The sequence below is a fragment of the Oncorhynchus clarkii genome, chromosome 13 (assembly GCF_045791955.1).
Source record: "Oncorhynchus clarkii lewisi isolate Uvic-CL-2024 chromosome 13, UVic_Ocla_1.0, whole genome shotgun sequence".
NCBI classification, from domain to species: domain Eukaryota; kingdom Metazoa; phylum Chordata; class Actinopteri; order Salmoniformes; family Salmonidae; genus Oncorhynchus; species Oncorhynchus clarkii.
In genome coordinates this window covers 50,694,824-50,709,747 of record NC_092159.1, presented here as the reverse complement: position 1 = coordinate 50,709,747, position 14,924 = coordinate 50,694,824, and the positions used below count along the sequence as shown (strand labels likewise).

The 14,924-nt window shown below is 45.1% G+C and overlaps 1 protein-coding gene across 1 annotated transcript in view; it reads left to right on the top strand.

Moving 5' to 3' along the window:
- The window catches only part of LOC139364997 (SH3 and multiple ankyrin repeat domains protein 1-like), a 106,114-nt gene that overhangs the window by 53,973 nt on the left and 37,217 nt on the right, over positions 1-14,924 (top strand). The window contains exons 3-7 of the mRNA XM_071102295.1: positions 6,930-7,133; positions 10,846-10,917; positions 11,398-11,506; positions 12,243-12,397; positions 12,810-12,977. Coding sequence (XP_070958396.1) covers positions 6,930-7,133; positions 10,846-10,917; positions 11,398-11,506; positions 12,243-12,397; positions 12,810-12,977 — 708 coding nt within the window. The remainder of the gene's footprint in view (positions 1-6,929; positions 7,134-10,845; positions 10,918-11,397; positions 11,507-12,242; positions 12,398-12,809; positions 12,978-14,924) is intronic.

Here is a 14,924-nt window from a genome sequence, read left to right as displayed (position 1 = left end):
ACCTCACTTGCTTTGGCAATGTTAACACATGTTTCCCATGCTAATAAAGCCCCTTGAATTGAATTGAATTGAGAGACAGAGAGAGAGAGAGAGAGACAGAGAGAGACTGGTCTGAACCATGATACCCTCATATCCCCCACAGAGCAGAGCATGGTGGAATAGACAAGTTGTAGGTGAGACCAATCCACAGTCAGGTTTTCTTCAGAATGTGATAGCTAGTATGGGACATCTCTGGGTCAATCTCCCCCCACCTAGACAAACAGAAACCAGTGACATGTCAATCTCCCCCCACCTAGACAAACAGAAACCAGTGACATGTCAATCTCTCCCCACCTAGACAAACAGAAACCAGTGACATGTCAATCTCCCCCACCTAGACAAACAGAAACCAGTGACATGTCAATCTCCCCCACCTAGACAAAGAGAAACCAGTGAAATGTCAATCTCCCCCACCTAGACAAACAGAAACCAGTGAAATGTCAATCTCCCCCACCTAGACAAACAGAAACCAGTGAAATGTCAATCTCCCCCACCTAGACAAACAGAAACCAGTGACATGCCAATCTCTCCTCACCTAGACAAACAGAAACCAGTGACATGTCAATCTCTCCCCACCTAGACAAACAGAAACCAGTGAAATTTCAATCCAGGATGCTCTGTCTCTCTGTCTCTCTCTCTCTGTCTCTCTCTCTCTCAGATGAGTATCAGGACCTAATGGATCATGAATCATTTGATTGTGCTGTAAATTGAATTACTAAGAGCAGAGAGATTGGGGACTGTGGTGTGTGTGTGTGTGAGAGAGAGAGAGAGAGAGAGAGAGAGAGAAGTGTAGAGTGGGGTGATATACATGCTACATGAAAGCCGATGCTCTTTTTACTCAACCACACACCACCACTTTACAAACAAGGGAACTCCAAATGTGAACATATGTGATTTTTTGACAGTATCCCCTATCCCCCTATGCATCTTGTTTGACATGTGTGTGAGTGTATTACAGTCGGGAAAGTATTCAGAGCGCTTGACTTGTTCCACATTTTGTAACGTTACAGCCTTATTCAAAAATGTATTTGCATTTTTATTTATTTATTGTTAAATAGTCATCAATCTACACACAATACCCCATAATGACAAAGCAAAAACAGGTGGAAATCTCACATTTACACAAGTATTCAGACCCTTTACTCAGTACTTTGTTGAAGCACCCTTGGCAGCAATTACATCCTCTTGTCTTCTTGGTTATGATGCTACAAGCTTGGCACACTTGTATTTGGGGAGTTTCTCCCATTCTTCTCTGCAGATCCTCTCAAGCTCTGTTAGGTTGGGTGGGGAGCTTTACTGCACAGCTATTTTCAGGTCTCTCCAGAGATGTTCAATCGGGTTCAAGTCCGGGCTCTGGCTGGGCCACTCAAGGACATTCAGAGACTTGTCCCGAAGCCACTCCTGCGTTGTCTTGGCTGTGTGCTCAGGGTCATTGTCCTGTTTGAAGGTGAACCTTTGCCCCCAGTCTGAGGTACTGAGTGCTCTGCAGCAGGTTTTCATCAAGGATCTCTCTGTACTTTGCTCTGTTCATCTTTCCCTCAATCCTGACCACCTCCCTGACCAAGGCCCTTCTCCCCCAATTGCACAGTTTGCCCTGGCAGCCAGCTCTAGGAACAGTCATGGTGGTTCCAAACTTCTTCCATTTAAGAATGATAGAGGCCACTGTGTTCTTGAAGACATTCAATGCTGCACACATTTTTTGGTACCCTTACCCAGATCTGTGGGCCCACACAATCCTGTCTCGGAGCTCTACGGACAATTCCTTCGACCTCATGTCTTGGTTTTTGCTCTGACATGCATTGTCAACTGTGGGACCTTATATAGACAGGTGTGTGCCTTTCCAAATCATGTCCAATCAATTGAATTTACCACAGGTGGACTCCAATCAAGTTGAAGAAACATCTCAAGGATGATCAATGGAAAATGTTGAGTCTCATAGCAAAGGGTCTGAATACTTATATAAATAAGGTATTTCTGTTTTGTTGTATTTAATTAATTTTAGAATAAGGCTGTAATGTAACAAAATGTGGAAAATGGGAAGGGGTCTCAATACTTTCTGAATGCACTGTATGTGTCTGTGTGCTGATTTGAATGTGTTTTGATGACTATACGAGTGTGTAGTACTGTGTATTACTGTGTAGTACTGTGTATTACTGTATTCTGTGGATCTCCTGCTGTTACTTGTTCCCTCGCTCCGCTGTGTGTGCGAACAGTGAGAAGCATGCTGGGGAATTGGTTACCCAAGATCCTTTCTCTGTGTCTTATGGAAGGAACATGTACAGTATTTTGACATGATCTAAGATAACCAATACTACAATTAGTGCTGCCACGTTATGGTCAGTGACACCACATGACTTCCAGATGTTTCTGAGGAGTAGGGCAATATCCTGTCCTCTATTTCTCCTCTCTCCTGACGTCCCTCCATCTCATATCGTCCTTCTCTCCTTTTGTCTTTCACACCGTCCCTTCACCCTCCTTACCTCACTTCTTCCCATCTCTCTCTTCTCTCTCTCTCTCTTCTCTCTCTCTCTTCTCCTCTCTCCTATCTCCTTCTCTCCTGTGCAGTGGGATAATATGTTTGTATAATCTCAGTGTATTAGGCCTGTTCTACATGTCAGCTAATTCGCCCTCAATAAACTCTAATTGCTGGTTAATTGTATTGTAATGAGATCATGGAGAGACGGACAGCAGCTCATAAACACAAATGTTAAGAATTGAGGATTTCCACAACTGGCTAAGAAGTGCCCACATACCCCCTGCTATATATTTACCTACACATACAGTATATAGTACATCTATACATAGTCATCTTACCTGCTGTATAAACATAGTATCATCCCATTGACATACATTTAGAGTAGACCAACAACTGTAAGCCTTGTAAGGACCTTCTCAGTGCTCAGCCAGAGGTGAAGAGGGGCCCAGATAAGAGAGGCAGAGCCAGATAAGAGGGTGAAGAGAGGAGAGGAGAGGACAGGGGATGGAAGGAGGGAGGGAAACGGGGCTGAAAGGAATGTGGAAAGGAAGACTGTGTGACTGTGAGGTAGCTAGAGAGGGGGAACATAGCAAATAGATGGGAAAGAGGTAGTGAGAGAGGCCGAAGGAGAAACGGAGAGAGAAATTGACAAACTTAGTGGGAGAGAGGGGGTGGTTATTTCCCCATAGTTCTCATTAAAGGCTGCTAATCCCGCTGCACTTGCCCTGCAGAAAAGGGCCGGAGGGTAGGAGAGAGAGAGAGAGAGAAGGAAGAAAGAAAGGAAGGAAGGAAGGTAGGAAGGAGAGAGAGCGGGAGGCCCATACTATAGTCTGCAGAGATAACGAATGTCAGCACAGATACAAGAAGATGGAGAAAGAGTAACATGGACAAAGATATAATAAATCAATAGAGTGAGTGAGTGAGTGAGTGAGAGGGGGTGGGGGTGAAATCCCACTCCTTACAAAATATTTTAATAAAGTTGAAGCTCATATACTGCATTTCTGTACCATTTAAAAACTCTACATTGAAATTTGGAGAACAGCAAAAACAAGCAAAAAGGACCCAACCATTATTGCCTGAGTTGCTCTAGCTTCATTCACCTCAGTCCATCTACAAACATATAGCCTATTAGCAATACAGTTAGCCGCATTAACTCATTTACAAACATATAGCCTATTAGCAATACAGTTAGCCTCATTAACTCATCTACAAACATATAGCCTATTAGCAATACAGTTAGCCTCATTAACTCATCTACAAACATATAGCCTATTAGCAATACAGTTAGCCTCATTAACTCATCTACAAACATATAGCCTGTTAGCAATACAGTTAGCCTCATTAACTCATCTACAAACATATAGCCTATTAGCAATACAGTTAGCCGCATTAACTCATTTACAAACATATAGCCTATTAGCAATACAGTTAGCCTCATTAACTCATCTACAAACATATAGCCTATTAGCAATACAGTTAGCCTCATTAACTCATCTACAAACATATAGCCTATTAGCAATACAGTTAGCCTCATTAACTCATCTACAAACATATAGCCTGTTAGCAATACAGTTAGCCTCATTAACTCATCTACAAACATATAGCCTATTAGCAATACAGTTAGCCTCATTAACTAATCTACAAACATATAGCCTATTAGCAATACAGTTAGCCTCATTAACTCATCTACAAACATATAGCCTATTAGCAATACAGTTAGCCGCATTAACTCATCTACAAACATATAGCCTATTAGCAATACAGTTAGCCTCATTAACTCATCTACAAACATATAGCCTATTAGCAATACAGTTAGCCGAATTAACTCACATTAATTCAGCACCGGGATTAAAAACATACAGGGATCTGTTAGCAGAAAAAGTACTTTATTAGCAAAAGGTAAACAGATTTACAGAATTTTTGTTGTAGTAATTTCCTGCAATTCTACACATTTGCCATGACTTATACCATGTTAATATGATATCTCAGTGACTTACAAAATCAATGGGGTCCCTTTGGAGGTCAGGGCCCCTGGGGAAGTGCCCTGCATGCCCGGTTGGTAATTCAACCATGATTACTTTAGATGGCTGGCTAGACTAAGTAGATTAATTTACCAATCTACATTTTTTAACAGATATGGACTAATTGAGTGACTGTGAGTGTGGGACATATAGGGAGGAAAACTGCTGATGAACAACCACGTTTTGAAATGTCACCTTGTGTATTCTACTATTCTAATTCTCAACAGTAAGTTGAGACCACGACCGAGTTCCCAAAATATATATTTTTCAAATTCTGAAAAATTGCAAAGATCCGGACCTCGGTGTCTTTATATGTAGCTACGGACCTGACTGCAATATGAGTGTAAAAGAGAGAAGTGACAGTCAATATGTAAGCTGCCTCAACCTACAGCTAGTTGTTAGTCTATAATACTGAATCAATAACAGTAAGTCAGAACCAGTCAGACTCAGAAGCAGAGATGGTCTTCCTCTCTGTTAGAAGTCTGTAAAGAGTTAGTCTGGAGTGGAGGGCTCATGAGAGAGTTTGAGTCATTTCAACCAATCAGTAGGTATATGTAGGTAGGTACATAGGTATATCAGCAGGTATATATCCACCCGTTCCTCTTCTCCCACCTGCTTTGGTGTTGAACAGAACCTCTCCTGTCTTAAACAAATGTGCTAATGCCCTTAAGATTAACTGCACAATTAAAATGTACAGTATATGTAAAATCTTTATGTAAAATGTATGTATATGAAGTAGAAAAGCTGTAAAAAACAAAGAAGACGTGTCCTCTGAAGAGGGTGGTGAATGGGTTAATAAAACATACAACAATGTAAAAGCAGAATTACAGTAATTATATAAAGAGTGTCACAATAATTGAAACAATAATGATGGTGATTAAGGGAATATTCTTCATGCATTATGCTGTATTGATAAACTTTCTCCTCCTCCTCAATGATCTCAGATTATATTTAGCTTCCCTAGCTTGCATTCTGTTTGTGTGTGTGTTTTTTGAAGGGACTGAGTGTTAATTCTAGTGTGTGATTGAATGTACATGTTGGTGCAGTATGTCAGCGTGTGTGTAAGAAACGATCTATTGCATGCTGACACACCTACTCCCTTTCAATGTCTCTCTTTCTCCATCTCTCTTTTTCTCTCACTCCCTCCTTCCCTCTCTATATCCCTCCCTCGCTCCCTCTCTCTCCCTCTCTCATACATAAACCCTTTCCTCCCCCTGACTCCACCTCTCTCGTTCTCCATCTCACTGTAAAACACACATACACACAGGCACGGGCACTCTCTCACTTTATCCCATAGTTCTCCATCTCCAAGGGAACACAGGATTGTCTCTATGGCAACAAGGAGCTTGCTCCACTAATGAACTGGTTGCCATAGTGATTTGGTTGGCTGTGCACAAACCCAGACTGAATAAAAGAGAGGGAGAAAGACATTTTACACCTCTGCACATTATTCCATGCTCACTCTCTCTCTCTCTCTCTCCCTCCCTCCCTCAAACACACACACACACACACACACACACACACACACACACACACACACACACACACACACACACACACACACACACACACACACACACACACACACAGAGCCTTTCAGACAGAGAGAGTGTGTGAGACAGTCAGTGAGGGAGAGACTAAGACAGAAAGAGGGGGTTAAACACGTTAGTGAGATGTATTGAGCTGTGGAGCATACATCCATGCATGCAGAAGCAGCAAGCGAGAGATCCAGCTGCTCTCCAGAAGGACCAATCACACAGCTGCTTCAAGGTCAGGGGAATGGCCTGCTCTACCTCAGCCTCAGCCCAGACTCACACCAGAGAGAGAGAGAGAAAGAGAGGAAGACTGTTTGATTCATGATCTACAGAAACAGATGTGGATCCAAAGCTAACTGTGCGTGTATGATACAGCACAATCAAATATTATATTCATCTCACCATAAAGGAGCCATAAAGGAGCTCACTGGTCAGAGGAGACAGTACAATCAGCCATTCATATCTCCTTACTGTATAAAACCATACACATCACTGGTCCCTGTGGTGGACTCAAAATGTCTCTCCCTAGTGGTTCAGAATGGTAATAACAGCAGTACTGCAGCGAGGAGCGGTTCTCCACTTCTGACAGACACACTAATACTGCACCAGGACCCTTCCCTCAGTCTAGACTGTTAAATTGCTGTTACTTTTCTACTTTACAGTTCAATGCTTTCCTTTTCCTTACTTTTCTTCTTTAGTGTTTTCATCTAAACCCCAACTACCCCTTCCTCTCTCCACCCTCTATCTCTCCTCTATAAGCACCACCATTGAACCCTCTCTCTCCTCTCTCTCCCTCTCTCTCTCTCCCTCTCTCTCTCTCCCTCTCTCTCTCCCCTTCTCTCCCCGTCTCCTCTGCAGAAGTGTTTGCGGTTCAACCCGGATGCGACCGTTTGGAAGGCCAAGCAGCAGGTGCTATGTTCTCTGACCGATTCGTTGCGGGATGTGTTGAACTACGGCTTGTTCCAACCAGCCACCGAAGGCCATGACGCCAAGTTCCTGGAGGAGGAGAAGATGCTGAGAGAGTACCCACAATCCTTTGAGAAGGGGGTACCATATCTGGAGGTATATACAGCCTGGATGTAAGGTTACACTGTAAGGTTACTCTCACTCTGTTGGTTACTCTGTAAGGTTACTCTCACTCTGTGGGTTACTCTGTAAGGTTACTCTGTAAGGTTACTCTGTTAGGTTACTCTGGAGATTACACTGTAAGGTTACTATGTAGGGTTACACTGTAAGGTTACTCTCACTCTGTAAGGTTACTCTGTAAGGTTACTCTCACTCTTTGGGCTACACTGTAAGGTTACTCTCACTCTTAGGGCTACACTGTAAGGTTACTCTCACTCTGTGGGTTACTCTGTAAGGTTACTCTGTAATGTTACTCTCACTCTGTGGGTTACTCTGTAAGGTTACTCTGTAAGGTTACTCTCACTCTGTGGGCTACACTGTAAGGTTACTCTCACTCTGTGGGTTACTCTTTAAGGTCACTCTGTAAGGTTACTCTCACTCTGTGGGCTACACTGTAAGGTTACTCTGTAAGGTTACTCTCACTCTGTGGGCTACACTGTAAGGTTACTCTCACTCTGTGGGTTACTCTGTAAGGTTACTCTCACTCTGTGGGTTACTCTGTAATGTCACTCTGTAAGGTTACTCTCACTCTGTGGGCTACACTGTAAGGTTACTCTGTAAGGTTACTCCCACTCTGTGGGGTACTCTGTAAGGTTACTCTGTGGGCTATACTGTAAGGTTACTTTGTAAGGTTACTCTCACTCTGTGGGTTACTCTGTAAGGTTACTCTGTAAGGTTACTCTGTTAGGTTACTCTGTGGGTTACTCTGTAAGGTTACTCTGTAGTGTTACTCTGTTAGGTTACTCTGTAAGGTTACTCTGTGGGATACACTGTAAGATTACTCTGTAAGGTTACTCCCACTCTGTGGGGTACTCTGTAAGGTTACTCTGTGGGCTATACTGTAAGGTTACTTTGTAAGGTTACTCTCACTCTGTGGGTTACTCTGTAAGGTTACTCTGTAAGGTTACTCTGTTAGGTTACTCTGTGGGTTACTCTGTAAGGTTACTCTGTAGTGTTACTCTGTTAGGTTACTCTGTGGATTACTCTGTAAGGTTACTCTGTGGGCTACACTGTAAGATTACTCTCACTCTGTGGGTTACTCTGTAAGGTTACTCTGTGGGTTGCTCTGTACGGTTACTCTGTAAGGTTACTCTGTGGGTTACTCTGTAAGGTTACTCTGTAAGGTTACTTTCGCTTTGTGGGTTACTCTGTAAGGTTACTCTGTAAGGTTACTCTGTGGGTTACTCTGTAAGGTTACTCTGTAAGGTTACTTTCACTCTGTGGGTTACTCTGTAAAGTTACTCTGTGGGTTATTCTGTAAGGTTACTCTGTAAGGTTACTCTCTAAGGTTACACTGTAGGGTTACTCTATATGGTTACTCTGTGGGTTACTCTGTAAGGTTACGCTGTACGGTTACTCTGTACAGTTACTCTGTGGGTTACTATGTAAGGTTACTCTGTGGGTTACTCTGTAAGGTTACTCGGTGGGTTACTCTGTAAGGTTACTCTGTGGGCTACACTGTAAGGTTACTCTGTAATGTTACTCTGTGGGCTACACTGTAAGGTTACTCTGTAAGGTTACTTTGTAAGGTTACTCTGTGGGCTACACTGTAAGGTTACTCTGTAAGGTTACTCTGTGGGCTACACTGTAAGGTTACTCTGTAAGGTTACTTTGTAAGGTTACTCTGTGGGCTACACTGTAAGGTTACTCTGTAAGGTTACTCTGTGGGCTACACTGTAAGGTTACTCTGTAAGGTTCCTCTGTAAGGTTACTCTGTGGGCTACACTGTAAAGTTACACTGTAAGGTTACTCTGTGGGTTACACTGTAAGGTTACTCTGTAAGGTTACTCTGTGGGCTACACTGTAAGGTTACTCTGTAAGGTTACTCTGTGGGCTACACTGTAAGGTTACACTGTAAGGTTACTCTGTGGGCTACTCTCACTCTGTGGGCTACACTGTAAGGTTACTCTGTAAGGTTACTCTGTGGGCTACACTGTAAGGTTACTCTGTAAGGTTACTCTGTACGGTTACTCTGTGGGCTATACTGTAAGGTTATTCTGTAAGGTTACTATGTGGGCTACACTGTAAGGTTACTCAGTAAGGTTACTCTGTGGGCTACACTGTAAGGTTACTCTGTAAGGTTACTCTGTGGGCTACACTGTAAGGTTACTCTGTAAGGTTACTCTGTGGGCTACTCTCACTCTGTGGGCTACACTGTAAGGTTACTATGTAAGGTTACTCTGTGGGCTACACTGTAAGGTTACTCTGTGGATTACTCTGTACGGTTACTCTGTGGGCTATACTGTAAGGTTATTCTGTAAGGGTACTCTGTAAGGTTGCTCTGTAAGGTTACTCTGTGGGCTACACTGTAAGGTTACTCTGTAAGGTTACTCTGTGGGCTACACTGTAAGGTTATTCTGTAAGGTTACTTTGTGGGCTACACTGTAAGGTTACTCTGTAAGGTTACTCTGTGGGCTACACTGTAAGGTTACTCTGTAAGGTTTTTTTCTGTGGGCTACACTGTAAGGTTACTCTGTAAGGTTACTCTGTGGGCTACACTGTAAGGTTACTCTGTAAGGTTACTCTGTGGGCTACACTGTAAGGTTACACTGTAAGGTTACTCTGTGGGCTACTCTCACTCTGTGGGCTACACTGTAAGGTTACTCTGTAAGGTTACTCTGTGGGCTACACTGTAAGGTTACTCTGTAAGGTTACTCTGTGGGCTACACTGTAAGGTTACACTGTAAGGTTACTCTGTGGGCTACTCTCAGTCTGTGGGCTACACTGTATGGTTACTCTGTAAGATTACTCTGTGGGCTACACTGTAAGGTTACTCTGTAAGGTTACTCTGTAAGGTTACTCTGTGGGCTATACTGTAAGGTTATTCTGTAAGGTTACTCTGTGGGCTACACTGTAAGGTTACTCTGTAAGGTTGCTCTGTAAGGTTACTCTGTGGGCTACACTGTAAGGTTACTCTGTAAGGTTACTCTGTGGGCTACACTGTAAGGTTACGCTGTAAGGTTACTCTGTGGGCTACACTGTAAGGTTATTCTGTACGGTTACTTTGTGGGCTACACTGTAAGGTTACTCTGTAAGGTTACTCTGTGGGCTACACTGTAAGGTTACTCTGTAAGGTTACTCTGTGGGCTACACTGTAAGGTTACTCTGTAAGGTTACTCTGTACGGTTACTCTGTGGGCTACACTGTAAGGTTATTCTGTAAGGTTACTTTGTGGGCTACACTGCAAGGTTACTCTGTAAGGTTACTCTGTGGGCTACACTGTAAGGTTACTCTGTGGGCTACTCTCACTCTGTGGCTGGAAACTAGTGTAAACCTGTGCCGTTTCTTTCTTTTTTTCTTTTTTCGTTGAGAGAGGAGGACGAGGAGGAGGATGGAAGTTATGGGTAAACTAGATACAGCATCATTTTGCAATACATCTGCAGGCTCCATCATGTGGATCTAGGCCAAAAGCTGAGAGAATTGAGGACAAAAGGCCTTCCAGTCAGGATTAACTCTCCCCCCTCTCTCTCTCTGTCTCTCTCTCTCTCTCTCTCTCTCTCTCTCTGTCTCTCTGTCTCTCTCTCTCTCTCTCTCTGTCTCTCTGTCTCTCTCTCTCTCTGTCTCTCTCTGTCTCTCTCTCTGTCTCTCTGTCTCTCTCTCTCTCTGTCTCTCTCTGTCTCTCTCTCTGTCTCTCTCTCTCTCTCTCTAGTTTCGTTACAAGACCAGAGTGTACAAACAGACCAATCTAGATGAGAAACAGCTGGCTAAACTGCACACTAAGGTACTGGTTGTCTGTTTCAAAGGGTGTGGCACAATGTGAATTGTGGGTATAAGTGTGTGTAGCATGCATTGGTGCAGTATGAAGGTGTATGTGTTGGCGTGAGTGTGTGTGTATGTGTGTGCATACTTATGCGTGTGTGTGTGGGTGTGTGCGCTCTTTGCTGTCAGTGTGTGTACACGCCTTGTGTGTCTGTGTTAGCTGTGCTGTGCTTTGTGTGGCAGACAACTCCAGTATTAATGTGTCAACTCTGTTCTCTGTGGAACGCAGTGCTGGCACACTCTTAGAAAAAAGTGTTCCAAATGGTTCTTCGGCTTTCCCTATTGGAGAACCCTTCTTGGTTCCAGGTAGAACCCTTTTGGTTCCAGGTAGAACCCTTGAACCGAAAAGGGTTCTTCAATGGGTTCTCCTATGGGGACAGCCAAAGAACACTTAGGTTCTGCAGTCCCCTCATCTCTCTCTATCCCCTCATGCCTCTCATAGGCCAGTCTGAAGAAGTTCATGGACTATATCCAAAGTGGCTCTGTGGACAAGATGGCCAAGTTTTTGGACAAAGGGCTTGACCCCAACTACCAGGACCCTGACACGGGAGGTGAGACGCTGTCAGATGCTGTCCGCTGCCAGGGTGACCTGTGACCTCTCCTCAGTCAGTTAGCACCAATCAGCCATTTAGTCTGTCTGTCTGTCTGTCTGTCTGTTTGTCTGTCTGAAATCCTTCTTAGTGACCCATAACATTTGTGGGGCATATGGCCACTGTATATTTAGCATCCTAGAGATCATTTCCAGGCCCTTCAGCCATACAACCTGTCATCTAGCTACCAAACTGTTCATATCCAAGTTGAATTAGCTAACAGCCAAGATAGCTGTGGGAGCTATGGCTAATGGCTGTCCTCTGTAACCTCGACCTGAAAACCCCAAAATACTCTCTCCAACTCTGAATCACACTTACCCAAAGCTCTATCTATCTAACACTTTATTAAAGATGATTATAATAAGCAAAGGAGACAGTTAGTTTGAGTCTCATTTAAGATAATATAACGAGGTGGGAGACAGGCAGCTACTGTTAGCAGTTTTGGGTGTGCTGCAACAATCCTCTCACACAACAGAGCCTGCTGTCGCTGGGAGTGTGAAGTGCACTTCCACCTGGCAACACCAGGGGGCAGCATCTGCCACTATCAGATAATAGATACCGTACTACTACAGTAGACTAGAGTGACATGATGCTGTGATGTTCATGTCATAACTCCATGGCCCCACTCCTGTCTGTCTGATTAATTATATATGAGCCCCTCCGTCCCGCCATTGCTCCATCTCTCTCTCCTCTGTAGAAACCCCCCTGACGTTGGCCGTGCAATGTGAGCCGGGGGGAGGGGAGGCCATACGGGGGCTGGTGCTGGGAGGGGCTCATCTTGATTTCAGGTCCAAGGACGGACTCACACCTCTACACAAGGCTGTCCGCAGCCACTGCCACACAGCCTTGCTGGTAAACACACACACACACCTCCTTACACTCACATCCATGGATTAAAGGAGCATGTATGGACCCACTGTGCATAGTGTCTTGTATTGAGATACAGTCATGATGTTCTTATAATGATATCGCATATGTTATAGTGATATTCAACTAATCGTTTAATACACTCTTAGAAAAAAGGGTTCGTAAAGGGGTTTTCGGCTGTCCCCATAGGAGAACCCTTTTTGGTTCCAGGTTGAACTCTTTTGGGTTCCATGTAGAACACAATGCTACAAGGAACTCAAAAGGGTTCTACCTGGAACTAAAAAGGGTTATTTAGAGGGTTCTCCTACGGGGACAGCCGAAGAAACCTTTTAGGTTCTAGATAGCACCTTTTTTCTAAGAGTGTAAGTATGTGTGTCTACCTGGTGTGTCCCTATAGACCTTGCTGTCTCTGGGTGCGTCTCCGGACTATAAGGACCGGCGGGGGCTGACTCCGCTCTACCACACTGTGCTGACAGGGGGCGACACCTCCTGCTGTGAGACCCTGCTCCACCACCGCGCCAAGCTGGCCGTCAGGGACGAGAACGGCTGGGATGAGACACACCAGGTAGGTTGAGGTGTAGGTGTGTGTTTTTTTCTGTGGGGTTTAGTCTGTGTTCAAGTGTCAATGTCCATTAGCGTTTCACTGTGTTTGTGTGTATATAGGTTTGTGTGTGTGTGTATTTGTGTTAATGTCAGTGTGTAAAATGTCATCTCTATATTTATGTTATCCATTCATGTCATGGTACGCCTCCCTTACCCTGATGTGTCTCTCCTGCTACTCACCCCCCTGTACCCCTCTAACCCATGATGAGGCCCGTCTCTCATCTCCTTGTACCCTCTAACCCATGATGAGGCCCGTCTCTCATCTCCCTGTACCCTCTAACCCATGATGAGGCCCGTTTCTCATCCCCCTTTACCCTCTAACCCATGATGAGGCCCGTCTCTCATCCCCCTTTACCTTCTAACCCATGATGAGGCCCGTCTCTCATCTCCCTGTACCCTCTAACCCATTATGAGGCCCGTCTCTCATCCCCCTTTACCCTCCAACCCATGATGAGGCCCGTCTCATCCCCCTGTACCCTCTAACCCATGATGAGGCCCGTCTCTCATCCCCCTTTACGCTCTAACCCATGATGAGGCCCGTCTCTCATCTCCCTGCACCCTCTAACCCATGATGCGGACCGTCTCTCATCTCCCTGTACCCTCTAACCCATGATGAGGCCCGTCTCTCATCCCCTGTACCCTCTAACCCATGATGAGGCCCGTCTCTCACCCCCCTGTACCCCTTTAACCCATGATGAGGCCCGTCTCTCACCCCCCTGTACCCTTTAACCCATGATGAGGCCTGTCTCTCATCTCCCTGTACCCTCTAACCCATGATGAGGCCCGTCTCTCACCCCCCTGTACCCTCTAACCCATGATGAGGCCCGTCTCTCATCTCCCTTTACCCTCTAACCCATGATGAGGCCCGTCTCTCACCCCCCTGTACCCCTTTAACCCATGATGAGGCCCGTCTCTCACCCCCCTGTACCCTCTAACCCATGATGAGGCCCGTCTCTCCTCTCCCTGTACCCTCTAACCCATGATGAGGCCCGTCTCTCATCCCCCTGTACCCCTCTAACCCATGATGAGGCCCATCTCTCATCCCCCTTTACGCTCTAACCCATGATGAGGCCCGTCTCTCATCTCCCTGTACCCTCTAACCCATGATGAGGCCCGTCTCTCATCTCCCTGTACCCTCTAACCCATGATGAGGCCCGTCTCTCATCTCCCTGTACCCTCTAACCCATGATGAGGCCCGTCTCTCCCCCTGTACCCTCTAACCCATGATGAGGCCCGTCTCTCATCTCCCTGTACCCTCTAACCCATGATGAGGCCCGTCTCTCACCCCCCTGTACCCTTTAACCCATGATGAGGCCCGTCTCTCATCTCCCTGTACACTCTAACCCATGATGAGGCCCGTTCTCTCACCCCCTGTACCCTTTAACCCATGATGAGGCCCGTCTCTCATCCCCCTGTCACTCCATAGCTCAGGTATGAAGAGGACAGCAGATAGAACCCTGGAGACACACAGGTACTGTACTAACTTCCCCTCCATTTCAACATTCTTTCCATCCTTTCATCATTATGTCTGTGTGTATTTGTGCTGTTGTCGTTGAGCGTTGTTGTTGTGTATCTATGTGCGTATCTATGTGTGTATCTATGTGTGAGTGGCTCGGTAAGTGTGTATTCTCGCTGTTTTCTGATGTGTGTGTTGTTCCTGTTTCTCTCTCCTTTTGACAATGTATAACCCCCCTCTTTCTCCACTCTTTATTTCCTTGATCTCTATCTTTCACCATCTCCCTCTTCATTCATTTTTCTTTTCTTTACCTTTGATTGCCTGTCATCCCCCTCTCCCCACCTCTCTCCCTCTCTCTCTCTCTCTCTCTCTCTCCCCACCCCCCCCCCACTCTCTCTCTCTCTCTCCCCACCCCCCACCACTCTCTCTCTCTCTCCCCACCCCCCACCCTTC